Source organism: Syngnathus scovelli, chromosome 1 (genome assembly GCF_024217435.2).
Source record: "Syngnathus scovelli strain Florida chromosome 1, RoL_Ssco_1.2, whole genome shotgun sequence".
Lineage (NCBI taxonomy): Eukaryota > Metazoa > Chordata > Actinopteri > Syngnathiformes > Syngnathidae > Syngnathus > Syngnathus scovelli.
Window position 1 is genome coordinate 29,831,097 of NC_090847.1, and position 24,067 is coordinate 29,855,163.

The window sequence follows — 24,067 nt, forward strand, 5'->3', positions numbered from 1 at the left end:
CGCGGCGCCGTCGGGCGGCCGTGTCATCAAAGCGCTTGTCGCCTCTGTTGAGCGCCGTTGCGCGGGACGCTCTCTATGATGTCACCGCGCCGGCTAGTGACGCGGCGCGCCCACGCTCCGGAGTAGAAAGGCAGCAGACGCCGCACGTGTTAGCCGGGAGGCCTTTATTCCGGGGAGGGGACCGGGACCCTCGCATCGGATCGGCTCGCCCGCCAACAAAGAAGAGGGCGATCCCATCCGGAAGTAGGAATGATCGCGACCGGGGAAAACCGCTGTGCCATCTGTGCTCGTGTGAACGTCTTTCCCGGCTGGGTCGGTGACAAACGGCAAAAGAACGGCCAAAGGGCGAGCGGAATATGTACAAAAAACATGAACGTGAAGCCACTCTCGGGAAGTCTCGGGACGCACGTTCCTCAGCTCGACTCCGCGCAAAGTGGGATATCCCGCAGGTGTCCCGATACATTTGAGCAGAAAGTCTCCAAAAGGATATGGTGAGCGTATCAAAAATAGTCACATTGCTATTTGCTGGAAATGTATCAAAAAGGGAGGGAGGGAGGGAGGTAGGGAGGGAGGGAGGGAGGGAGGGAGGGGGTAAGGGACCACGTTGTTCCCACGTAAAAATATTACTGAGTGCAAAACAAAAAACACGTGAAAAAGGAGGTACAGAGCAGCCCTCGTCTGGTTTTGACGGCTTCAATCGTTTTTTAAGACCCCCCCCCCCCCCATCCAAGGCCTGCTACTCTTTCTTCAAAAAACAACACCACCAAAACAACACGGTTGGCGTGAAAAGCACCCGAGTGAAAAAGAAAGCCGACGTTCCCGTGTACACTTTTACACCACTGCGCTGATGCTCCACCTAATATAGGCTGTCTGGAAGAAAAAAAAAAAGAAAAAAATAAATTCCCTCTGTGCCCCCGACTTTCATTGGTTAATGATGGGGGGGGGGGGGCAACTTATGGGCGAATCGGAGGAGAGCGTCCGTCCAAGTGGGTCGCTGCCGTGGCTTCAAGGCATGGGGGTGCGCTTAAGCCGAGTGAAATCCGGCTCGGGTAACTGCCGCCGGCCGACTTCTCCGGAGCCACCGCTGAAGGTTGCCTAGCAACAAGAGGTAGGAAATGTGTTCCTAGGTGTACGTAGGCAGGGCCCGGCCCGGCCCGGCCCGGCCCAGTCCAAACATTCCAATGCATTGCCACTTTCTTCTTTCGTTTCAGACACTAGCTGCAAAAAGAGGGCGGCAAAGCACTCTTTTTCTCCATATGAAACTCAACTCACAAAATAAATCAATGAATTAAATAACGGAAGGGGGAAAACCCTCGGTACCTTGTGTTTGAGTGGCGCCGACCGAGTTCAGTAGCAGCGGTTAGCGGTGGTCCGTATGAGGGAGCGGACGGCGGGGCTCGCTCCCGCGCGACCCAGCGAGTCGGCCTCGTCGTCCTCGTCGCCCCGAATGATGTGCTGCGTGTCCTCGCTGTGATTGACGGGACTGGTCATCTCCTGCTCCTTCTCGTCGCGCATCTGGGCGTAGACGCTGCGGCTGCCGGCCGGAAGCTTCCTGAAAAGCAGCCCGGGCTGGTCCTCAGCCACGCACGGCAGGAGTTGCCTCGGCTCGGCCAGCTTTGCACCCACCTCTTCAACTTGTGGAGAAGGAAGGAGGCCGTGGCCGCCACGCCGATGAGGAGAACGACGGCGAGGGCCCAGACGCCGGGAGCGCCGGCGACTCCGTGACCTGCGGTCGTGACGTCAAACAAGAAAGGGGAGAAAAGGGCGCCGCCCGAGCAAGACGGGCGCCGCCGCCGCCGCGTCCAACGGGCCCGCTACCTGCGCTCGGCTCGGCCAGCAGCACCACAACCCGGAGACCTCCTCGCAGCGTAAAGCTGACGTTGTGGTCTTTGAAGGCTCGCTGGATGGTGGCGATACGCTGCGGAGCACAAAGTCAAACGTCACGCCCGCAAAAGTTGCAGACCATCGACCGAGGAGCGTTCACCTGGTGGTGCGACGCGCTGGTCTCCGTCGGGAGGACGTACAGGTCGGCGGCGGTGGGCAGGCCCGCCTTCACCACCGTCACCAGCGACTCCTGCGGAACGCCTGTGGCCTGACGGAACAAACAAAATCAACCTGCCTTTCCAGGCGGAATGAATAAATAAATGATAAAACAAAATCAAAATAATAATACATCAATAAAAATAAATAAATAGATCAATAATAAAAGAAAAATAAACAAATAACAAATGCGACCAGCGACGACTCGTGTCATCATCATCGTCATTTGAGGAGCACCGATTTTTCTCCTTTGCGTTTGGCGTCAGGCTGCGAGTCGGCCTCGGCCCAGTGGGCCGGCTCAAGCGCCTTCATTTACCTCAACCAGCGTCTCGGTGAGCACCCGGCCCACGTCCTCCCGCCACTCGGGAATGTCAGGATTGAAGCGGTCCAGGTGCGCGCTGAAGCTCAGCGGGATGACGTGGAAGCTTTCTGCCGGGGCGGGACGAGCATTTGGACCCCGCAGTGCCTGCCGCCGCAAGCGTGAGAAGGCCGCTTACCTAAGACGCGGACCGTCCTTGAATCCTGCACCGCTGACCTCCCGTTGGTGGCCTGGACGCTGACTGAGATGCGGCCCTCCTTCGGGAAGCTGGTCAGCAAGCTGCTGCGCAGAGTCAACCTCGGCTGCCGGCCGGCCGGACGTTAGCGGCGTCAGCCCGAAGCGCCGCCGCGGGTCGCTCGCAAGGACGCCTTACGTACCTGCGGGCTGTCTCCGATCCACCAGTAGAAGACGGTCAGGTTGGCGTCGGCGGGAAGGACCGCGGCCGTCAGGTTGATCTGCTGGTTCCTCCTGGCCACGGGGACGGCTTCCAGGCGCACTTGTTGCAGAGGCGCTGCATTTGACCAGCGTGGAAACGCCAAGCTTACTACGTGCAACGCCGAGTTACGTGCCGCTAGCTAGTAGAGCCACTAGAGGGCGCCAGAGTTTGCAAAAGCGCCCTTCCCTAACCTGCGACCTGGATGTAGACGCTGGCCCGGTCGCGACCCGCCGCGTTCTCCGCCAGCACGGAAACTTTGTAGACGCCCGGGCTCTCGTAGCGGTGGCGGATGGGCTCGTCCGTCAGCGTCAGGTTCCGGTAGATGGCCCGGAAGCCGTCGCCCAGGTCCACCTGGTACTTGGTGCCGCCGGTGTCGCCCTGGGTGAGGATCGGATGAGGAAGACTTGCAATTAAATTGGCTTATTTCATCGGGTCCATCCCAGAGCCGTACCGCCTGCTGGCGGACGACGAGCGTGACGTCGTCGCCCGGGGCCACGGCCGGCGTCTGTCCTTTGACGGCCACTCGCAGTCCTCTGGGGGGCAGCAGAGGGCAGTGACTTTGCCGCCCGCTCCTGTTCAGGCCCCCCTGGCACACATTGGACTGCACCTTGCGATACCTGCAACACAAAAAAAAGCCACGCTTGACAAATGGCCACGCTTTTGACAATTGCGGCCACGTGACGGCGGTCAGGAACGAAGACGGATGTTTTTGCGTGTTTAGCGCAGACCCCGTGCTGGACTGGAAGGTTTGCCCCGGGCGGCAGTCGTCCGGCGGCGAGTTGGGACGGTGCCAAAAGTCGGCCAAGCACCGTCCGCTTTCCGCGTGGGATGGTTCGAAACCGTAGTCGCTGGAAAGAGAAGGGAGCAATGAGGCCGCCGCCGCCGCCGCCGTCTCCGGCCTTTGCTTGCTTGCCCGCTTGCGCCCTGTCCGGCTGGCTCTCACCAGGCGTAGTCTCGTTGGCTGCAGCGACAGGTTTTGGTCCCCAGGGCCGAGGTGTAGCTTTTCCCTTTGACGCAGAAGGCGGCGTCCTTCCTCCTGCGGAAAGTCTGCTCCTGGCCCATGATGCACTTTTCGCCCTGCGGGGGACAGGACACGGCTGCTTCAGTAGCTTACGGTGGGGTGGGAGCGAGCGCCTGCCCTCCTGCGCCTGACCGCCTGCGCCTGCACCTGCAGGTCTGTGAGCTGCCAGGACTCGTAGTCGGCCTCTGCGCACTGGCGAGGGAAAGACTGCCGGAAGTCCACTTTGACCAGCTCCCAGTCGGACCTGTAGCTGATGTGACCGAAGACGCTGCGGGCAGAGGGCACCCATGCGCAAACATGGCTTCCCGCAAAATGTGCCGCGTTTTGGTTGCGCGCCGCACCGTGCCGCGTCGTACCGCCGCCACCTTTTTTCTAAAGTCAAACATTCGGTCTTGGCCACCGAGGGCAAACAAAAAAGGGACATCTCTGCCAGCGACCTTCGGAGGACTCGTTTCACCTCGTCTGTCGGAGCTCGCCGTCGGACTTGACGGGACGGCAGATTGGAGTGTGTGCGCGCGCGCGCCTGTTTGCGGCGGGCAGAAAGAAAGAAGCGCCACGGCGAGCGACTCACGTCATCACCAAGGTCTCGTCTCCCGGCTCGCTCAGGAGTCCGTCCACGAAGACGGAGGTGGCGGTGAAGTTGTGGACCGTCCACGTGCGTCCCTCGTCCGTACTGAACCTGCGCGGAGAGTATTTGGCACTGTACACGGAAGGAGCTCTTTTAAAAGAGCTTTTGTCTTGCGAGTGCATACTTGAGTATCTTGAGCGGAATGGAGGTGTCCTTGATGGCCACAATCACGCCGCCGTGGTCCAGGTACAAAATGTGGTGCTCCTCCTCAAAAACCTTGACATGACACCAAAGTCACAGTTTTCACATTGGCCAGGTCAAATTCATCTGGTAGGTAGGTAGGTAGGTAGGTAGGTAGGTAGGTAGGTAGGTAGGTAGGTAGTTAGGTAGGTAGGTAGGTAGGTAGGTAGGTAGGTAGGTAGGTAGGTAGGTAGGTAGGTAGGTAGGTAGGTAGGTAGGTAGGTAGCTAGGTAGCTAGGTAGGTAGGTAGGTAGGTAGGTAGGTAGGTAGGTAGGTAGGTAGGTAGGTAGCTAGGTAGGTAGGTAGCTAGGTAGCTAGGTAGCTAGGTAGCTAGGTAGGTAGGTAGGTAGCTAGGTAGGTAGGTAGCTAGCTAGGTAGCTAGGTAGCTAGGTAGCTAGGTACCTGTCTCCAGGTCTTGCCGCAGTCGGACGTGATGTACATTTCTTCCTTGTACTCCACCAGCTTGGAGCCGAGGTTACCTGAAGGAGCACGGAATGAGGAGGGAGAAAACCGCCTGGGGGCGGCGGGCCAATCCAACTCTCACCCGCTCCCATGACGAGGCCCGGAGCCGAGTCTTTGGTATGGACGGTACCGGACACGTAGGGGTTGTCCGCCCAGCGCAGGTGCAGGTGCAGCTGGCACTCGGGCTAAAGAGAGGATGAATGGATGGATGGATGGATGGATGGATGGATGGATGGATGGATGGATGGATGGATGGATGGATGGATGGATGGATGGATGGATGGATGGATGGATGGATGGACGGATGGACGGACGGACGGACGAGGAGGCGGGACTTGAGATGCGTGCAAATACGTCTTGCTTCTGGAACGTTAGCGTGAAAAAGGGGAGACGGACGCCTTTGCCCGGCCGCTCTTACCGCTTTGCAGCTGATGGCTTTGCCGTGCATGTCGGTGGCGGGCGGGGCCAGGGGCTGCCAATCCCGTCCTTTGTTGTGGGTGATGAGAGTCCGCACCTTGCCGTCCAGCCTCTGATTGGCCAGGAAGACCCCTTTAATGCCACGGACCTGCACGGAGAACATTGGTCACGCAGAGCCTCCCTCCGAGCGTCAGCGGCGGCGTCTCACCTCCAGGATGTCGACCAGGACGTCGCCCTCCGGCTGCCGGGCGCTGCGCACGTTCTCCAGCACCAGGGAGTAGTAGACGCCGCGCGCCTCCGACTGGTACAGGTTGTACGAGTCCGTCTGGTGCCACTCCTGCAGGGCCAGGAAGACCTGCCGCTCGTCCGTGCTCACGATGTGGACATCCTGGACGGAGCAAAGCCGAGAAGGGGGCCGGCTGGCCGTCACGGACGACCCGACCCGACCCAGGCATCCGTGGAAACGGCATCCGAGAAGATTGGCTGCCTGCTCAACTCGCCTCACCTTTGCCAAGGCGTACTTGGGAAACTTCATCTGGACAAAGTCGGCGCGGCGATACGAGACGTAGTGCTCGGTGCGATTCCCCGCCGTCACCTGGGAGCCAATGCGAGGCGAGGCGAGGCAAGGCAAGGCAAGGCGAGACGTGACGTGACGTGACGTGACGTGACGTGACGTGACATGATGTGACTGGACTCTCCTGACTGCGGAGGGAAGTTTCTTGTTGTTTGTGCTGCGCTTTACCTTGAGGAAAATGTAGTCGCCCCGCACGGACAGAGAGTTGCGGTCGATGAGACCCGGGAACCCAGCGCTGGCCGCCGAGCAGTTCCGGATGACGCAGCTGACGTACAGGTGACCTGCAATGACCAAAAGGCTGGAGCACCTCTGGCAAATAAATGCCGGTCCAAAAATATTCCACTGCTTTAACCTTGAGCGGCCTTTTGCTCTCGTGATGAGAGAGACAGAGAGATGGATGGATGGATGGATGGATGGATGGATGGATGGATGGATGGATGGATGGATGGATGGATGGATGGATGGATGGATGGATGGATGGATGGATGGATGGATGGATGGATGGATGGATGGATGGATGGATGGATGGATGGATGGATGGATGGATGGCACGCCGCAGACTATATATATATATTTGGGGGGGAAAGAAGCCAGCAGTTATATACACAGGTTGATAAACAAACAGACAAAATAGCGTAATATTAAGAAATAACAAATAGATCAATAATAAATAAATAAATAGATGAACAATGAATGGATGGCAGCACAAAAAAAAAAAAAAACCACAAAAGAAGGGTGTACCTCCACTTGGCTCCTGCACCTCCATGTGCACCAGGTCAGGATCCACATCCACATCGGGCACTGCCCTGGGACCCAAATAAACAAAAGAAAAAGAGAATGAAGCCTCCCTCCCCCAGCACCCCAAATGCGAGTTTCAGGAAGTTGCTTCAACTGACCAGAATGCTCTGTCTTTGGTCACCCGCTCCTGAAGCAAAGTCCACGTGCGGCCCAAGTCGGCAGAGGCAAACAGCTGGCGCCATTACACAGCCAGCCAGCCAGCCAGAAAGAAAAAGACAGACAGACAGACAGACAGACAGACAGACAGACAGACAGACAGACAGACAGAGAGAGAGAGAGAAAACGTTGATTTTGTGTGGGACACATTTGGAGCTGACGGTGTCCGGTGGCGCACCCGCCCGTCCTTGCAGTAGGCCAGCAGCTTGTCCTCCTCCTTGGGGTGGAAGAGCAGCACGTCCGGGCTGAAGGACAGCGAGCGGCGCTGGAAGGAGGAGCCCTCGTCGACGCTGATGAACAACATCTGCTCACGTTGGTACACCGAGGAGCCCACCAGAAGCACCTGCCATTTGCATCGAAAGAAAGGAAGGAAGGAGCACGCCCGGCCGGCTGTCATCATCGCCCCGCCAACCATCAACCAGTTCTGCAAAATGTGCGGCCCATTTCGCTCCTCTGAAGGCCGCACGCCAGCTCTGTAATGACACCCCCCCCCCCCCCCCCATCTCCGCTCAGCCAGGGGTGCCCGCGTGAAACCGAATCCCCAGTGCGCTGGCGGCGTCGAATAATGGATGAAAAGAAAATAGGCGTGAGGTTTTGTTCAAAGGATAATGATTCATGACTAAAGGGGTCAAACTCAAGGCCCGCCACATCATTTGATGTGGCCCGCCAAGACTAATTTTGCATCCACTTTGTGTTATTACTACAATTAGAAATTGTCTTCACTTTAAACTTGGGCCTCCTCTCTGGAATGATTAGGGGGCAGACAGCAAAGAGGTTGGTTCGCTTCAAGTTCAGCTTTGGCGCTCCTGAATTATTGAACACAAGGCAGCCGCCGCCGCTTGCCCTCAAAAGCAAAAACCAAAGCAGGAACAACAACCACTAAGTGTTTTTTTTTTTTTTTTCCTGGGCTCTGCATGAAGCAAGAGCTGAAAATGGCGTCCTGTTTGGGGGGGGGGGCAGCACACGCGTTTTGGATTTGATGTTCCTTTTCAAAAAACAGCAAAGGCATAGAATAGGCAAATTGCATCAAAGCATTTTTGCTACGTGCTAATGGCAGCTTGACATTGCCGAACCACTGCTGCCATTTGTCTAGTTCAAGCCACTAAAATGGAAAACGTTCACTTTGATTTGTCTCGGCGCCTCGCTCGTTTATCGGCCAGCCGTCAAAGCGTTGGCGTGTGTCGATGCGGGTTAGGGTTCGTTCGTTCGCTCGTTCGTTCGTTCCTTCCTTCCTTCCTTCCTTCCTTCCTTTCGTCCTTCTTTCCTTCCTTCCTTCCTTCCTTCCTTCCTTCCTTCCTTCCTTCCTTCCTTCCTTCCTTCCTTCCTTCCTTCCTTCCTTCCTTCCTTCCTTCCTGCCTCCCTCCCTCCCTCCCTCCCTCCCTCCAAGCGCGTTTGGCACAAATGATGGCTCCCTGCCGGCGAGTCCGAGTTTAAAGCACCAATTAGCCGGCGTTAACGAGGCCTCCTTAGCCTCGGCGCGCTTTTCTTCCGGCGCCTCCGACTCCTCCTTCTTATCCGTCAACTGCGAGCGACCTTACAGAGCGGCGCCACCTCATCGCGGCTTGGACCGCCGCTCGGGTTGCCGTGGCAACTGCCTCCTCCACGTTGTGCTTGAAGACCGACCGCCTCCGCTCAGGCAATGCCTAATTCAATGTCTCGCGGTGGCCGGGCAAATGTATCCATTTAGATGCAGAAACACACACACACACACACACACACACACACACACACACACACATGCGTGAGCGAGCGAGGAGAAGAGAAGAAAAAAAGATCCATTTGGCACTTTTTGCCCTTTTACGGCTGGCTCTCTTCCCGTCCGTCACACTCGCACACGCCGACCGGCCGGCTGGAGAGAAATGGCTCGCTGCGAGTCGACCTTCTGCTCACGTTGGACGCCTCGCACGCAAAAAGCGCCAGAGAACAACGGCAAGTGTCTTCTTGAACTGCGTGCGTGACCGACCTTCCACCGCTCGGCCCAATTTGACCGAAGGAACGTCAATGTCCGGATGAAGAGCGATGGGGGCCAAAGTGTCTCCTACCTTCTTCTTGTTGGTCGGGCAGATGTAGAAGCTGCTCACCACGACGGTGGTCCCTGGCACCAGGTTGAGCTTGGTGTAGGTGCCACCGTAGTCGGCGGACCTGCGACACCGGCAAACGTCAAGCTTCAGACACAAAAGCCATCTTCAGAAGGCCGCCACCGCCGCGACGACGACTTTCAACACACTTTCCCTCGGGCGCGTTGCGCTCGCTCCACCTTCCTTTGCCATTGAGTGCGTCTTGGCAACTTGTGAAGTTTGACACCTTTTCCGCCACTTGAGGCAGCGACAGCTTCGGCCCGACCTTGAACCCGCCCGCCGTCTTCCCCCCGCACACTTAGTGCACTTAGTGTGTGTGTGTGCGTGTGTGTGTAGCAGCAAGCGCCACCAAGTGTGTGATCCACGGCTGCTTTCGCTTGATGTGACACACACACACACACACACACACACGCACACGCACACGCACACGCACACGCACACGCACACGCACACGCACACACACACACACACACACACACACACACACACACACACACACACACACACACACACACACACTATATATTTACTATATATATATGTATATATGTATATATATATATATATATATATATATATATATATATATATATATATATATATATATATATATATATATATATATATATATATATATGTATAAATGTTTTTTTTAGGTATAAATGAGTCTGCAACAGCACATCAGCAGAGAAGCCTAACAAACAAAGTGTCAACAAAGAAAAATCCATATGCGCATAATTTCCATCCATGACTTCCAGGGAGAATTGTAGCTAATGGGAGGCTGGCTGCAAGCTTTCAAGCTCTCTGGGAATGTAGTGAAGGGGGAAAAAAAAAAAAAAAAAAAAAGCAGATAATTGTTGCCAGGGTCGGTGATGTCTGCTCTCTTTTCTCTTATGAAAAGGAGGCGAATTAAGGCTCGTATAATGTAGGTCATAGCATCAAAAATGAATATTCGATGAGAAAGTAAGCACGAGGTTCTCTCTCACTCACTAACGACGGGATTTTTTTTGGAGCCACTCAAAGCGGTTTGGGCAGCCCGACTCGACTGGCTTTCCCCGCGGATACGAAACGTTCCTCGACGCCCGTTGACGGCATTGGCGCTGTGCGAGGACAGACGGACGGACGGACGGACGGACGGGACGGACGGAAGGGACGGCACGGCGGTCCACGTTGCCGCGGGCAACCTACCTCCACAGAGAGCTCTCCAGCACCTTGGCGGAGTCTGCGTGGTAGTACTTGGTCAGGATGAGAATGACCTGCAAGAGGAGAGGCAACTTTAGTCACATGGCCAAAAAGAAATTGAATGCAAGGGCTGAAGCCGCGCAAAGCAGGATGCCGAAAACGTTGGGACGGAAATCGGCCAGTTCCGCTCCATGGCGACGACGTCGTCCACTGTGGCTTGATTGTTAGTACGCCGCGGCAGGCAGAGAACGAGTCCAGTGACCTTCATTGGGGAGACCGACGTCCCTCGGAGGTCACGGCCTCACGGGAGAGAGGCTGGCCGTCAGGGCCGGGCCACGACAATATGCCGCCTGTCCCGCTTTTGCCGCTCCGAGAGGAAGAATGCGGCCATTCAGTGTTGGCCACCGCATTGTCCGTCCGTCTCCGAGCGCTCTGCTTTAAGCTTTACACTGAGCTCTAGTGTCATCAAATTTGCCCTTCATTGAGCTTCAAGAAAATTGCCTGAGACGGCTTATCACCCGCAAAACCACAAGTAAACATGTCCATGAAATTGATTGGTCTATTTTCGAATGGGATCGCTAATTACCGTATTTTCTGGACTATAAGGTTGGAATTGGGGGGTTAGATCACCCCCCGAAAAACGGCAGGACATTTCTTACACTTCATTTCATGACGCCGTCGCAGAGCAAAAAAGGAAAGCAACTGGCTATATTGAGGTTCAGCGCAAGCTATTTCTCATCATGGAGCTGCGGAGGCAAGCGAGAGGCAAAGGAGGAAAGGCAACGCAGGTGGGAACCGGAGCGAGCGGGAATTTGGAGATGCGAAGGCGGTAAATCCGCCTCGGAGTCTTCGCCCCTGCGCGCGCGCGCGCGCGCTCAAGGGAAACAAGCGGCCACCGAGCTGCATCGGAGCGCATCGTGGTTTCTTGACTTGGGACAAAAATAGGTTCTATTGTCTGTCACCGAGGCTCGTACAGCGGGATTTGCGACGGAGGTTGATGTCGTTCAAATTGTCTACACTTACTACTTTGCAAGGCCACAGCAATCAACTTTCCTCACCGTCACGCGATATGAGGAGGAATCAGACCCGGGTGGGGTCATTCTCCGGCTCCGTCCGCACGCAGCAGCTGTCGCCTCGCCCCTAAGCGTACGTGGAACGCCAACTGCTCGCCGCACACATCACACGGCTTGTTTTGTTTTGGGGGGGGGGGGGTTTCTTGCTCTTCCGACTTTTTTCGTATTTCTGATTAGTGGGAAGTCGAGCGGCCGGCGTGGCGACTCGTCTCATCCATAAACATGCAGACGTTGGCGAAATGTCAAGCGGCTAGTTTTTGTTTATTTTCTATTGTTATTCAGCTCACAGTTTTGAAGCAACACAGATGTGAAAGGACTGCTCTTTTTTATTTTTTTGCCATTCGGTGAATCTGGACATGACGGGAAGATTGCGCAACAATCAAGGCTCCAGAAAGGAGTCGCCTGTCGGGGCGGGGGGGCGGGGAGGGCACGTCGAAGAACCCGGCCAGGATTAGAGCCCGCGTGGGTGCGCGCGCGCGCGCTTCATTCCCATCTTGAAGACAGGAGGAGGCGGATTCTCTTTTGTCCGGAGCGGCGATTTGAGCCTCGGAAGGCAGCGGGCGGGTAGAGGAAGCCGTGTACGATTTGCTCGCTCCAGCTGGCCGCGCACAAAAGCGCGGCGCGGCGCGGCTATTTTTGGCGGCCCGCGTGGCGATTAGCGTTTGGCAGCAGGCGAGGCCCGTCGTCGCCTCGTCAGGCTATCTTGGGCGCCAATGGGAGGGAGGTTGGGAGGTAGCAGTGCCGACAGCCCGCTCGTGGGCTAATGACTACCCTGTGGCGGCGAGATGAGGCGCTCCGCCGTTCACCCTCATTGCTCTAGCGCTCGGCAGTTGTCGTGCCGCTTTTGTCCTAGCCAGCTTGGTTTCCCTGCACTAACCACCGTTGCTTTGCGTTCTCCGTTCCTTAGCAAACCGGGAGGGATGCCATGTTGTCACCTTGAAGATGAGTAGAAGCGGGAGGGGGTGAAGTGAAAAGCAAAAGAACAATGACGACGACTGCGGCTGGCTGGGCTGGGCTGGGCTGGGCTGGGCTGGGCTGGGCTGGGCTGGGCTGGGCTGGGCCGGGCTGCTTCATTATTAACGCTCGCCAGTCACCAGAGTGCAATGCATAATTGCAGGGGTGGGAGGGGACCGAGGCTCCTTTGCCGAGATTCGGCAAACGCCAAAGCGGGCAGCTGGGCTTGGCGGGCGTGCCGACTGCAACGCAGCCTGCCTTTTGTTGGGCTCCCTTTTCAAGGCCTTTCATCTCTGAGTGAGGAAATGACCTTGACGGGGTGCTGTACAACCTTGCCCACGGCTCCTCGTTGCCCAAGTGATAAATAATGCAATTTGGGGAGAAAAAAAGGGTGGGGGTGACATGCAGGCAGTCGGCTCTTGCACCCGGCGGTTTAATAATGCAACGCCGCCGCGCACACCGTCTCCGAAATTGAGCGGGGCGAGGCTGTCGCTGATGTTTTCTGTCGTTTTTTTTTTTTTTTTTTTTATTATTTAGGGGAGGCGCCTCCCCTGACCTGGAGCAGCCGGCCGGACAGGGCCGTGTCGACTTTTTGGATCCGGTGGAGGTAGCGCTCCACTCGACTGCCCAAAAAGGCTACTTTTGTTTGAAAGATTCAATCAACTCAGGTTCGATTATTTGGGTATTTGAGTAATCTAGCGATTGATGACATCGATTCATCGAATAAAACAGGCTTTTGTCTGTTTTTGTTTTTTCTTAATGGAAAATGACTCAAGATTTCACACTCTTGTATGCATTCTTTAGCGCACAAGCAACATTGTAAGCTCAGAAACGCTCGTTCCACGCCCACTAACTGAAAGTGCAAACATAAAAAGACAACCTGAGTCAATGAAACATACGCATAGTTTCGGACACACGTTTACGCAGCTCAGGTGGAGTAAACGAAATGTAACGGATGCGATTTTTCCAATCGAATGACTCGATGAATCGTTTCGAGCGGGCTTCACCCTGCAGCGTATGCGCTTGTCTTCTTCTTCTTCTTCTTCTTCTTCTTCTTCTGTCGTGTGTCTTTAGACTTGCAGCGCCGTTGAGGCGAGCCAGGTCAACGTGTCGTCGCCCAGGTCAAATAGGCCTTTTGCGCTTGTCCATTCGGCAAAAGCCAATCAAATGACAACGCTGGCTGCCGTCAATGGGCTGTGTCAAGGTGCGCCTTGACACATTTCTGGCTCCACCGTCGGCAGAATGCGCATGCACCTCAATGCCCGCGTCTTGCGTATGACGGGAGAGAGAATTGATTGCCGTCTGCTCGTGTTCCCGTCAGAGCGACGAGCGTGATGTAATGAGACGTTATGCAATGAAATGAAATGAAATGAAATGAAATGAAGGAGGCTCAAAACAGGGGGGGAGGACTCAGCCTTCTTTGGACGGGATAATCCCGACATGCTGTGTGTGCGCGGACACTGGCGCCGCCAGGTCATATTCGAAAACAATCATCCGCAGTCGTTGCTGACGGCTCAAGCCGACGTCACGCTCTGATTCCAAAATGTGTCTGGATGTGAAATGCCTGGCAGTGTCAAAGCTGAGCAGTGTCTTGAGGTTTGGACAAGACAAAAAAAAAAATCTTCTTTCTAATCCCACGAAGGAGGAGGCGGCAGTGGCGGCAGTGACGGCATTAAAGAGGACAGCTGATGTTCACTTTGATCACACAGTTGCCAGCTTCCTCTCTCCCGCTGCGTTTTGCCCTCCTCCTCCTCCTCCTCCTCCTCCTCCTCCTCCTCCTCCTCAATATTCGGACGCCCGCTCCAGGAACATTGCTGGCGTCCCTTCTCAGCCATAGGGAGCTGAGGAACTCACATCATGCCGTGGCCGATTGAACAAACGCGGAGGCCCCCGCATGCCGGCCCCCGCATGCCGGCCCCCGCATGCCGCCCCCCGCATGCCGCCCCCCGCATGCCGCCCCCCGCATCCCGGCCCCCGCATGCCTTGGTTTTCATGCTTTCTGAGATCCAGGCGGGCCCAGGGCGGGCCACTGCCCCAAAAAGAGTCCTTTTCTACTGCAGGAGTGTGCACACTTTTGGCAAAAAGCGCTGTGGTTTGCAAAGGCCCCAAGTGGGCCAGCGGAAGCCACTTGGCCAGCGGAAGCCACTTGGGGGGGGGGGGGTCACATAATGCTACACTTGACACCTCAGAAGACAAGAAGCAATTTTCCGTTCACCCAGCGAGCGAGCGAGCGCACGGCACTCAAATAGCCACAACATTTCTCTTGGGCAACCCAGATAGGTACTTCAGTTAGTGTTTGCAGCATTTACTGCTGCTTGTCCAGATCGGCTGACTTGACGGCATCAAACGGCTACCCCCCCCGTAAAATTGGGCTTTTGGTCTTAGTATTTTTTTGGGTTGAACTACAAAAAATGGCTTGGCATTCCTCGAGCGCCAGTGACAGCTTGTTTGTAGCTGTCTGCTTTTTTTGGCTCTCTCAGTCTCTCATCTTTCCCTTGCCTCGCAAACACATTCATCACGTTACAAATGAATGCTCATTGAGAAATCTTGTGCGCTCGCCAAATGAAGTAAAGCGGCCTTTGTGGAAGTTTGGTCACCCCTGACCTGGACAGACACGAACCAGTCATGGCCGCTTTGCACATTCCTCTGGCCCAGATGCAAGAAGAGGAAGGAAGGAATACATACGGCAAGCAGAATAAGAGAAAGCTGCATCGCATCGCACGCACGCAGCGGTGCCGGCCGGCCGACTGTCAGGTCAGGCCGGCCATGTGGCAGGTGCGACACATGCCTGGCCTGGCCCGGCCCGGCCCGGCATGGCCCGACCTGACCTGACAGTCGTGCGTGGCTGGCTGGCGAGAACAATAACTTGTCTCCCGACGAGTAGACGGACGGCACAAAGAGGGGGTGTTGGATGGACGAGGCGTGGCGGGGCGGGCTACTTACGCTGCTGTTCTCGCCTGTCCAGTGAACCATCGCCTGGTTGTGCGTCGCATCGCCTTTCAGCACGAACGAGCTGCTTTCCAGGGACATTGCTTTAGCCCGGGACAGCGCTCTCCTGAGGCGTGGGGGGGAGCCCTCCTCCTCCCCCCCCTCCTGGGCGCCGAGCGCGTCCTCGTCTCCGTCTGCTGGGGAGCGTCCTCCGCGCTGGTCCACGACGCGCCCGCGGTCACAGCGCGCCGGTTCCCCCATGTCGGCGACGGCGGCGGCGGCGGCCACCACCGCCGAGACGCTTAAGAGCAAAAGGCAGAGGCGCGCGCAGGCAGCGAGCGCTGCTTTGGCCATGCTTTTGGCCCGGCCCGGAGAGAGAGACGGAGCAGGAGACTGGAGCAAGATGGATGGATGGATGGATGGATGATTGGATAGGTGTGGAGGGAGGGAGGCTACGTTCGCTGCTGTGTGCCGAACGAGGAAGGGAAGGGGGCGGAGACAGTGGCAACAACGTGGACGCGCCTCGCCGCTAAAGCCAAGAAATCACGCCTATCGTTATCACGTCACGTGTGACGTCAATACGAAGGCGAATGGATTCAATTCAACCATATCTTTTGGATTTTATTCATTGTATTTCATAAACATAAGCAAGTACAAATAAGAAAGAGCGGATTACGTGTTGGGCTTGGCGAGGGTGTCCCCTACCCGGCCAAACATTGACGGCTTTGGCTCCGGCACCCCGGCGAACCTCGTCTCGTTAGGTTGATAAATGAATAATACAAGCAATTCCTGCAGAGTTAAAAAAAAAAAAAAAAAAAAAAAAAGAGAGAGAGGAATTACGACTAAAATTGGCAAGGGCATTTATTATTTTATTTATAAAAGGACCCCAAACTAGATAATAGCATAGTAAAGTTATGAACTGAAAATATATGTACATTTGCTACTTAAAATGACTTGAATGAAAATGCACGCATTAGTGGCACAATGAAATAAGAATGTTCACATAAATAGATGATAGTTTATGTTAGAAAGGCATTGGTTCATTTTCCAAATGGCTTCTCCTCCCTCCCTCATGCACGAGGGTGACCACGGACGTGCCCCGCCCACCGCACAGCTGGGAAAGGCACACGGCAAGGCAACTGTCCCAGCTGTCCTCCATGGGCTACACCCGCGACTGCTTTTGTTAGTTGAAATGAATACAATAAAAGATGACAAACAAGTAAGTAGGACCTGTAAGAAAACGTCAAAGCTGTGAAACACACCTTTCCATTTATTACGGTTGGTAAACTTCAAATGGTTGAACGTGGACAACTATTCTGTCCGGAAGCAAATGGAGTACAACAGAGCTCGCACCATGTGGGCCTAAAGGGGAAGGTGGAGAGAATAGTGGGAGCGCGCCCAACGCCGAACGGGTTTTCCCACCCGACCGATGACGGGCAGCTTGTGGGCGTAGGCGCGCGGCGGGACGGCAGCCGGAGCCGGCGTCAGGGCAAAGGTGGTCTGGAAAGGTCGGCGGCCCCGGCAACTGCGGCCCATTTGTCTGCCGCCGATGAGGAAGGAGAAGACGAGGGGTCGCGCCTGAGGGGAGCTGAAGCGAGCTTTGGGGAAAACGTCGCGAGACGGACCCGCCTGCCGCTGGCCCGGCCGCGAGGTGGACCATCGCGAGCGCTCAACCGAGGAGGAGGAGGAGGAGCCGGCCACAGCCCTGGGAGTGGGAACGCAAAGAAAATCAGAAAGGCTTGTCGTTGTTTTGCATCAAGTGGAATGTCAACATGTGTTTGGAATCAATTGTATTCAAAACGGTGAGCTTGTCTCGTTTGAAATGGAATCGAACCTTGCGACACACTCAAACCTAGTCACATTTTTGAGCCAAAGGACCCATAACTAACTCTCGGCTCTCGATGCTTCATTTTCTCCCCAAACGGCACTTTCTGCTTTGTACCTTCCCGATCCAGTAGCGGCCAGGCTGGGCGGGGCCGGGTCTGTCCGAGGACTGCCGTCGTGCCTGGGACTGATGCTAAGGTTGGCTGTGAGCTGGGGCATCTTGCGCGCCGTGTCGTGATTGGAGGCGGGCCCCGGGGGGTCCTTCCTGGCGTCGCCGGGCTGCGCCGGGTCGCCGGCCGCCGCAGCGGGCCCGCTGCTGAAGCCTGGCCCGCTGCTGAAGCGCACGGCCAGGCTGTCCCCGAAGAAGGAGTAGAGTTCGCGGTACATGGCGGGCAGCGGGACGGGGGCCCAGTCCTCCCACGGGCACCCGGCGCCGCCCGTCTGAAGGTGGCTGGCGATGCCCAGGGCGGCCTCGGACAGATGTTCCGGTGGCGGGCTGAGAGCGGGTGAGCTCACCCCGTAGCCCAAAGCAGCAGCGGCGGCGGCGGCGGAGCCCGGATGGGCGGCGGCGGAGCCCGGATGGGCGGCGGCGGATCCCGGATGGGCAGCGGCGGAGCCCGGATGGGCACCGGCGCCTCCGTCCGCTACGGCTGCCGGCTGGGACAGCGCCTGCGCTTTCATCTTCAGCAAGCGCTCTACTGCCACCTACAGGACAGGACGATGAAATTGATTGGGGCAATTTAGCGCCGTTCGGGACTAATTTTGGGACGAACCAAGATGGCCCCGTAGACCTTGTGTCCATCTGCTTTGACCTGAGCGTTGGACACAGAGTAGTCGTCCAGCACAGCCTGCAGGTTGGCCCAGTAGGCGGGAAGATGCGGGAACAGAACCCGTTCGACAGCCTGCGGCAAAAGTCACTCACTTCTTCATTGACGTTTTGAATTCATGGAGCGAGCCTTTGGCCGGATTTGAACAATATCACAATAAAACCCATTTTGATCTCGTTCAAGGTGAAACCGTTTCACGTAAAGCGTGCTCGCTCGCTCGCCCAACGCTTTCGTCGTCAGAGTTGGAAAGAATTGCTCAGTGCACCTGGATTCTTTTGAAACAATGTTTTGAAATGGAAAATTAAACCATATCGGCCGTAGCCGAGGAAAAATGGACAAGTATTTTCCATGTGATTATGAATCAAGGAGTCAATGAGGTTGACCAATTTGAGCAAAGAAATTGCTGCCAGAAAGCAATGTAGCACGATGGATGGCAAAAGCGGCTGGCGCCCGGCGGAGGAAGTCACCTTCCATCCCAGCGCGTGGAGGCCCACCACAGCGCCGTAGTGGGAGCACAGCGGTCTGACGGGGTCCGACAGAACCTTCTGGAGAGACAGCAGAATCTGGTGGTACAGCCCACTCACCAGATCGCCGTGGGTCCTGGAGGCAAATCGGCCGGGCGGGGCAAGACTTGGAAAAAATAGCACCGAGATCTCCTCCCAATTGCAAAGCACCGACCGCTTCAGTCTTTGTGCACCTCAACTCACAAGTCGCATGCGCTCGCTCGCTCGCTCGGCGGGCCCCCCCACCTACCAGAGGATGTGGCTGAGGAGCAGGGCGGCGTAGTCCCTGAGGGTCCAGTGGTCGTTGAGCGGGTTGATGGAGGCGGCCAGGGGCTCCAGGATGCAGTACATGACGCTGGAGACCAGGCTGCGCACGTACGAGCCCAGGTACAGGTAGGGGTTCTGGACCAGGCTCTTCACCATGTGCAGGAGCCTGTTGAGCTGCTCCAGGTCGTGGCTCACCGACTTCACCTGCGAGGACAAAAACGCAATCAGCGTGCAAGCAAACATTGCGCGACGGCCCTCTCCGGCGGGCGGGCAGGAGGGCGAGCCAGCCAGCCAGCCAGCCAGCCAGCCAGCCAGCCAGCCAGCCAGCCAGCCAGCCAGCCAGCCAGCCAGCCAGCCAGCCAGCCAGCCAGCCAGCCAGCGGCCTCACCCCGCTGATGACGTAAACAAAGTATGGAAGCAAGGCAGCAATTTTGGAGTTGGAACGCAGGTCCAGCAGAGCCACCTGGAAGGAGGTCAGAGGTTAGCCCGAGCCCGCGGCGGCCCGACCCTGCCGAGGGCAGACCTTCATGAGGTGGGTGTCGTCTCCCAGGATGGCGCGCGTGACCTGCTGGTAGTACTTGAGCAGCTCCTCCGACAGCGACTGGACCGCCGAGGGAACTTGGGAGACACGGCGGTTAGCGGCGGGCGCGCTGAGCGGCGTCCCGGTCGGTGTCTTACCCGTTCCTTGGGGTTCCACGTTTCCTTTCCCGTCCAGGTACGACACGCTCACTGGCAAAACAACAGTCGGCAGAGACTTTCAGCAAAGCAACCCCCCCCCCCCCCTTCAATGGCACCGGCGTGTCAATCATCAAGTACCAACTCCTCACACACAATTCTTCATGTCCTCCTAAAGTTTCTGTAGAATTTGCTAAACGTGCAGAGTGGCATGTTTTCTTTTGAATCTTTTGTCCCCCCTCCCCCCCCCAGAGGTCAGAATGGAATTATGGGCTGAAAACCCGAGTAAAATATTATATTGGAGAAGGAACAAGGTTACCAGCAGCCCATGGCAATTAAAAACAGTGTGCGAGACTGCTTGAATGCTCATCATTTACTGTATGATTTTTTTTTTCCTGTTTACAGCATTTCATTTAATCCTACAAATAAGAAGTGGGAAAACAACGATGAGGGGGAAAAGTGTACCTCGAACCATGGTCTCGGCGCAGCCCTTGGGAATGTTGGTGGCCAGGGCCAAGTCGACCAGGTTGACCTCGCGCTCCTCGCTGACGAAAAGCTCCCCTTCTTTCACCGAGCGGAAAGGGAGCACTTCTTGGGAGCCGTAACCGCAGATGGCCTTGGCAAGGTTCAAAGGGTCGGTGTGAGCGATGCACAGCGAGTTGAGCCATGAGTTGGCCAGCTAGCTCCAGATACCTCCACATTGCTCCAGCGCAGAGCTCTGTTAAAGTCTTCCACTGTCAGCTTCCTTCTCTTCGCATGTCTCATGAAATGAGAGCTGCCCTGTTGTGTGGGAAAAAACAACCGCCAAAAAACCACGCGGAACATCAGTCATTGCTTGTTTAGCGTTATGTTGGGAGCTTAACATCAGGGGATGCTTTGAGAATAATTGTCCATTTTTGGCTATGTGAAGCCCTTTGAGACTGTTTGTGATTTAGGGCTATACAAATAAACTTGACTTGACATGTTATCACGGACGACAGTGATCCATCCATCCATCCATCCATCCATTTTCAACATTGCTTATCCTGTACGGGGTCGCGCTGGAGCCTATGGCTACAGCCAACATTGATTGTGAAAGGGTCAAACTGCGCAAGTTCAAATGGCTTCAACTTTGTTTTCCCCCCCAATCCAGTACAGTGCATTTTTCCTTGACAGTTCACTTGTATTTAACTTGTACACATTGTACGTTTGGATTCATTCTTTCCCACACCTTTCGTCTGACACTTGCAATTCAATGTCAAGGGGGTAAAGCATGCGCCGCAAGGGCTCGAAGCATTGTCTTTGGGTCTGCAGCGCATTCATAGACCCTCTCTCTCTCTCTCTCTCTCTCTCTCTCTCTCTCTCTCTCTCTCTCTCTCTCTCACCTGCGTGGCCTCCCTCAGCCGGTAACAGACGTCCTCGGCCAGCAGAGCGGCCACGTCGTCGTCGAGCTCCACGCCGGCGCTCTCGGCCATCCACTTGACGGACTCCCGCGACACTTCGGCGAAGCGTCGCTCGTCTCGCTCCGCCATCCGCTTCGCCTTGAAAAATACAGCAGCTGCAAGTGTGGCAAAACTTCGTGACCTCCGTGCATGACCTTGTCATTTGACTCTGTTGCCAAACGTCATCAAATGTTGACTTTTTGAATGACTGACGGATTCAATTGGGTAGGCAAAATGATCCTGAAATCATTTCATAAACTTAGCTCCTCACCAACATGGATTCTCTTCTCAGGCATTTAGGTGAAATGCACTTCATCTGAATGGCTTTTAACATACGCTACGCTAAAGCCAGTATGTGTCAATATGTCTCTTTAAACTGCTGTTGCAAACAAATGGTCCCAAGGCACAATCAAGTATTCTTGCTCGGCAAGACGCAAAGCGGCAAAGTTTCAAAAGCGTCAACATAACAAAGCCTACCCGGCCCGAATCAACCCCCAAATTCATCGCATGCTACTCCATTTTTGAACAGTGTAGTAACGTCTTCTCCCTCATGCCCATGTTATGCACTTTTTTTTTTTTTAATTCTGACTCGTTGCTAGCTTAAATGGGGTTTCGGGGGCGCTATTATGCTAGCGCTCGAACGCTACGGACAACACAAACAATAACCGCTTGCTTTCAATCGTTTTCAAAACACAATCCAAAATGATATCTTAAGTCTACATGTTTACGTACTTTGCGACACGGAAGCAAATTGAGGCGGAATACTTCACGTGGAGGATTTTCTCGGACGTTTCGAGAGCTTAGCACCAGCCATAGCAGTGGCAAGTTCGCAATCGCGCAAGAACAAAGTCGACGCCGGTCGGCCGGCGTTGTCAAAATAAGACAACGGTGTCAAAGTAAAAGGCGAGGCTTCCGGTTAAACTGACCTACTGCTAAACTCAGCACACAAATGCTGAATAAAACACCAATTGTGGCATGAAAGGCACTTAAGCAGCCTTAGGATTCTGTTTTGATTCAAATGCTGGAAAATTACTATATTACAAAAACAGAGGCCTGACTAAAACGGCCACCTCCGATGTGACCAAAAAGTAGGGTATTAAAATCATTTTATTTGGGTTCGTCATTCCTCCCACTATGTACAACAGTTAAAAATTAAATGACACTTGTGATTCAGGATGACTGTCCAACTCGAGCTTAATGGTCGAGAAACACACAAGCTATGCTTAAAAAAGAAAACAAAAAGTATCAAGAAAAAGCAATGTATGGGTTAAAAAAAAAAAAAAAGATTGTTTAAAAAGCTACTCCCCTTTCAAAAATATTTCGGAGTGTTCAGTATTGATATTGCTCCCACACATTGCAGGCCTTGTTGCTCTCCATCTGCTGCAGTTGCAAGGCCAGTGGGAGCATCAGGTCACCCAGGTGCTGGCTAGAGAAGGTGAAGGCGTTGCGGGGCCGCGGGGAGGCGGAGGGCGACACCGACGGGGACTCCAGAGCGGGCGAGGCCGGGCCGGCGCTGCTCGGGCCGCCGCTTTTCACCGCGCTGGGGACGGCGTGCCGAAAGTGGCATCGCGTGCCGTAAACGCAGAAGCCGAAAGCGCTGAAGGTGTGGCAGAAGGCTTCCGGCGGCGGCGGCGGCCACTGCCGCCGCCGCTGCTGCTGGGGCTTACGCGCCCCGGGGAGCTTGGCGGCGCTCTTGTCGCACTTTGCCTCCTCCACGTGCAGGAAGTTGCAGCGCGTGCCGTAGGGGCAGATTCCAAAGTTGCTGTAAGTGCGGCAGGGCACGTTTCGGCGGGCGCGGCGCGGAACGGGCCGCTGCTCGGCCGCGCCGTGGACAAAGAGGCAGCGGCTTCCGTAGTAGCAGTAGCCCGCCGAGTGGTAGCTGCGGCACAGCTCCGTCTTGTACTTGGGGTGGCGAAAGGGAACGTGGAGGTCGCGCAGGCCGTGGGCGAAACTGCAGCGCTCGGCATACTTGCAGGAGCCCGTGGAGGCGTAGCGAGCGCAGAGCTCCGTCTTGTAGCGGGTGGAGCACACCCACGGGAGTTGGGGCAACGGGGGGTCAGAAACGGGGAGGAGGGCCTCGGCCAGGGAAAGAGCGCCGTCGTCACCGTCCACGCTGGTCCCCTCTTCGCTGGAGAGCAGGTTGGCGACCAGCTCCTCATCTTGGCCAGTGGGAAGGAGCAAGTCACCGCTCACCTGTGACAAGATAAAAAGGCTCAAACGCAGGTGTGCTCATTCCATGCAAAACGCCTTTAATGGGCTAACAAAAGCATCATTCATTCTAAACCAAGCATCTCGCTCAGTGCTAGCGAGCAAATCATACAGGCAGACATAAGACATAAAGTAAACTTGAACTTGAACTTGAAGACTCACAGTGGTCTTTATCCTCTCAACAAATCCACAACTACCGAGTCAGTTGTGAAACTCGCTACGCACGCAGGACGATTCGACTGCATCCCGGTGGTCAAGATACGCCCAGTTAGTCATTACACCGAAGGATGAAATCATGCCCGTTACACCCCAACCCTCAAAACAAAAACCAGCCTTGGAAAATAATCTTCAACTTCAAAATTAAATCAACCTGAAACGTTGGCACCTTTTCATACAACAAATATTGTGAGATAATACTCAACAATTTGTGCAGACGTAGTGATTGCAAAACCGACATTTACTCGAAATATTGATCAATCGTGACGCAGAACAAGCCAATTCTTGTCCGCTAGAGGGCAGAAGACAGCTAGTCTTGAAATCGAATCAATGTTGCTTTTTGAAGAGAATTGTTCAAATAGGAAATTCAATGATAAATGTGTTTAAACCAAAATATGCCTTGGTCATAATTCTTCAATCAAACAAAACAAAACCGTTTTAGAATGACTTACCCCAATCATGGCTGCGCGCGGTTACTCCGCTACTTGCTCGTGATTGATAGGTGACCCCCGCCTCGGTTAATTAGGCACAGGATACGACTTTTTCACAATCAATGACAATACGTGGTTATTTACATGGGGGATGGCATGGACGCGAAAACGTCCACTCTTCTGTCACAAAGTCGCAAGCGGAAAAAGGTCAACGCTGCACGTGGTGGAGAACACGACCCGAAGGTCCCGCCAAATTACAATCTGGTGTGCGTCAGGGTCACGTGACCGTGGACCAACCAGGTGCTCTGCTTTTGTCACGTGGTGCACGAACGAACGACCCAGGGACCGATTATGCATTATATATATATATATATACACATATATACATACTGTATATACACATCCTATATACATATATACACATACACACGCACACACACAGTTTGTGA

The 24,067-nt window shown here is 55.0% G+C and overlaps 3 protein-coding genes across 11 annotated transcripts; all 3 read right to left on the reverse strand.

Annotated features, from left to right (window-relative positions):
* Positions 1 to 147: 147 nt before the first annotated feature.
* On the reverse strand, positions 148 to 15,735 carry sorcs2 (sortilin-related VPS10 domain containing receptor 2). Of its 6 annotated transcripts, XM_049742885.2 has the most exons (27): positions 15,262 to 15,735; positions 10,298 to 10,365; positions 9,074 to 9,173; positions 7,210 to 7,374; positions 6,974 to 7,047; positions 6,819 to 6,883; positions 6,246 to 6,358; positions 6,009 to 6,098; positions 5,712 to 5,891; positions 5,505 to 5,651; positions 5,169 to 5,271; positions 5,027 to 5,103; positions 4,569 to 4,660; positions 4,388 to 4,495; positions 3,964 to 4,084; positions 3,739 to 3,872; positions 3,524 to 3,643; positions 3,247 to 3,412; positions 2,987 to 3,173; positions 2,737 to 2,870; positions 2,538 to 2,661; positions 2,357 to 2,469; positions 1,985 to 2,092; positions 1,819 to 1,918; positions 1,627 to 1,726; positions 1,321 to 1,552; positions 148 to 1,095 (listed from the first exon to the last, which is right to left on the reverse strand). In XM_049742885.2, the coding sequence occupies exons 1-26, from the start codon at positions 15,598 to 15,600 to the stop codon at positions 1,348 to 1,350; spliced, it is 3,333 nt and encodes a 1,110-aa protein (XP_049598842.1). In that variant the 5' UTR covers positions 15,601 to 15,735; the 3' UTR covers positions 148 to 1,095; positions 1,321 to 1,347. The 6 variants fall into 6 exon arrangements, with proteins under 6 accessions (XP_049598842.1, XP_049598832.1, XP_049598822.1 ...); XM_049742875.2 differs by having other exon boundaries at positions 3,247 to 3,643; XM_049742865.2 differs by having other exon boundaries at positions 6,009 to 6,358.
* A 106-nt stretch (positions 15,736 to 15,841) lies between these two features.
* On the reverse strand, positions 15,842 to 21,713 carry taf6l (TAF6-like RNA polymerase II, p300/CBP-associated factor (PCAF)-associated factor). Of its 4 annotated transcripts, none has more exons than XR_011087777.1 (12): positions 21,496 to 21,713; positions 20,707 to 20,862; positions 20,036 to 20,122; positions 19,808 to 19,958; positions 19,191 to 19,396; positions 19,056 to 19,130; positions 18,651 to 18,871; positions 18,365 to 18,497; positions 17,844 to 17,972; positions 17,189 to 17,775; positions 16,509 to 16,951; positions 15,842 to 16,035 (listed from the first exon to the last, which is right to left on the reverse strand). XR_011087777.1 is itself a non-coding variant. In XM_049743061.1 (12 exons), exons 2-12 carry the CDS (start codon positions 20,851 to 20,853, stop codon positions 16,609 to 16,611), a joined length of 2,019 nt encoding a protein of 672 aa, XP_049599018.1. In that variant the 5' UTR covers positions 20,854 to 20,862; positions 21,496 to 21,713; the 3' UTR covers positions 16,090 to 16,608. The 4 variants fall into 4 exon arrangements, 3 of the variants coding, with proteins under 3 accessions (XP_049599018.1, XP_049598997.1, XP_068508548.1); XM_049743061.1 differs by lacking the exon at positions 15,842 to 16,035 and having other exon boundaries at positions 16,090 to 16,951; positions 19,191 to 19,285; positions 19,346 to 19,396; XM_049743040.1 differs by lacking the exon at positions 15,842 to 16,035 and having other exon boundaries at positions 16,090 to 16,951.
* A 139-nt stretch (positions 21,714 to 21,852) lies between these two features.
* cth1 (cysteine three histidine 1) lies at positions 21,853 to 23,959 on the reverse strand. The gene is made up of 2 exons (XM_049743421.2): positions 23,640 to 23,959; positions 21,853 to 22,956 (listed from the first exon to the last, which is right to left on the reverse strand). The coding sequence occupies exons 1-2, from the start codon at positions 23,646 to 23,648 to the stop codon at positions 22,093 to 22,095; spliced, it is 873 nt and encodes a 290-aa protein (XP_049599378.1). The 5' UTR covers positions 23,649 to 23,959; the 3' UTR covers positions 21,853 to 22,092.
* Between the last annotated feature and the right edge of the window lie 108 nt (positions 23,960 to 24,067).

Bases quoted from the DNA above. Each gene is read 5' to 3' on its own strand.
- taf6l (XM_049743040.1), bottom strand. From the start codon at position 20,853: ATGGCGGAGCGAGACGAGCGACGCTTCGCCGAAGTGTCGCGGGAGTCC. The intron at 19,959-20,035 runs GTATCTGGAGCT...AACCTTGCCAAG, and splicing joins TGCGCTGGAGCAATGTGGAG to GCCATCTGCGGTTACGGCTC. The intron at 18,498-18,650 runs GTAGGTGGGGGG...ATTTGCCTCCAG, and splicing joins CTCCTCAGCCACATCCTCTG to GACCCACGGCGATCTGGTGA.
- sorcs2 (XM_049742848.2), bottom strand. From the start codon at position 15,600: ATGGCCAAAGCAGCGCTCGCTGCCTGCGCGCGCCTCTGCCTTTTGCTC. The intron at 4,085-4,387 runs GTGAGTCGCTCG...CTCTGCCCGCAG, and splicing joins GACGAGACCTTGGTGATGAC to CGTCTTCGGTCACATCAGCT. The intron at 3,873-3,963 runs GTGCAGGCGCAG...TGTCCCCCGCAG, and splicing joins GGCAGCTCACAGACCTGCAG to GGCGAAAAGTGCATCATGGG.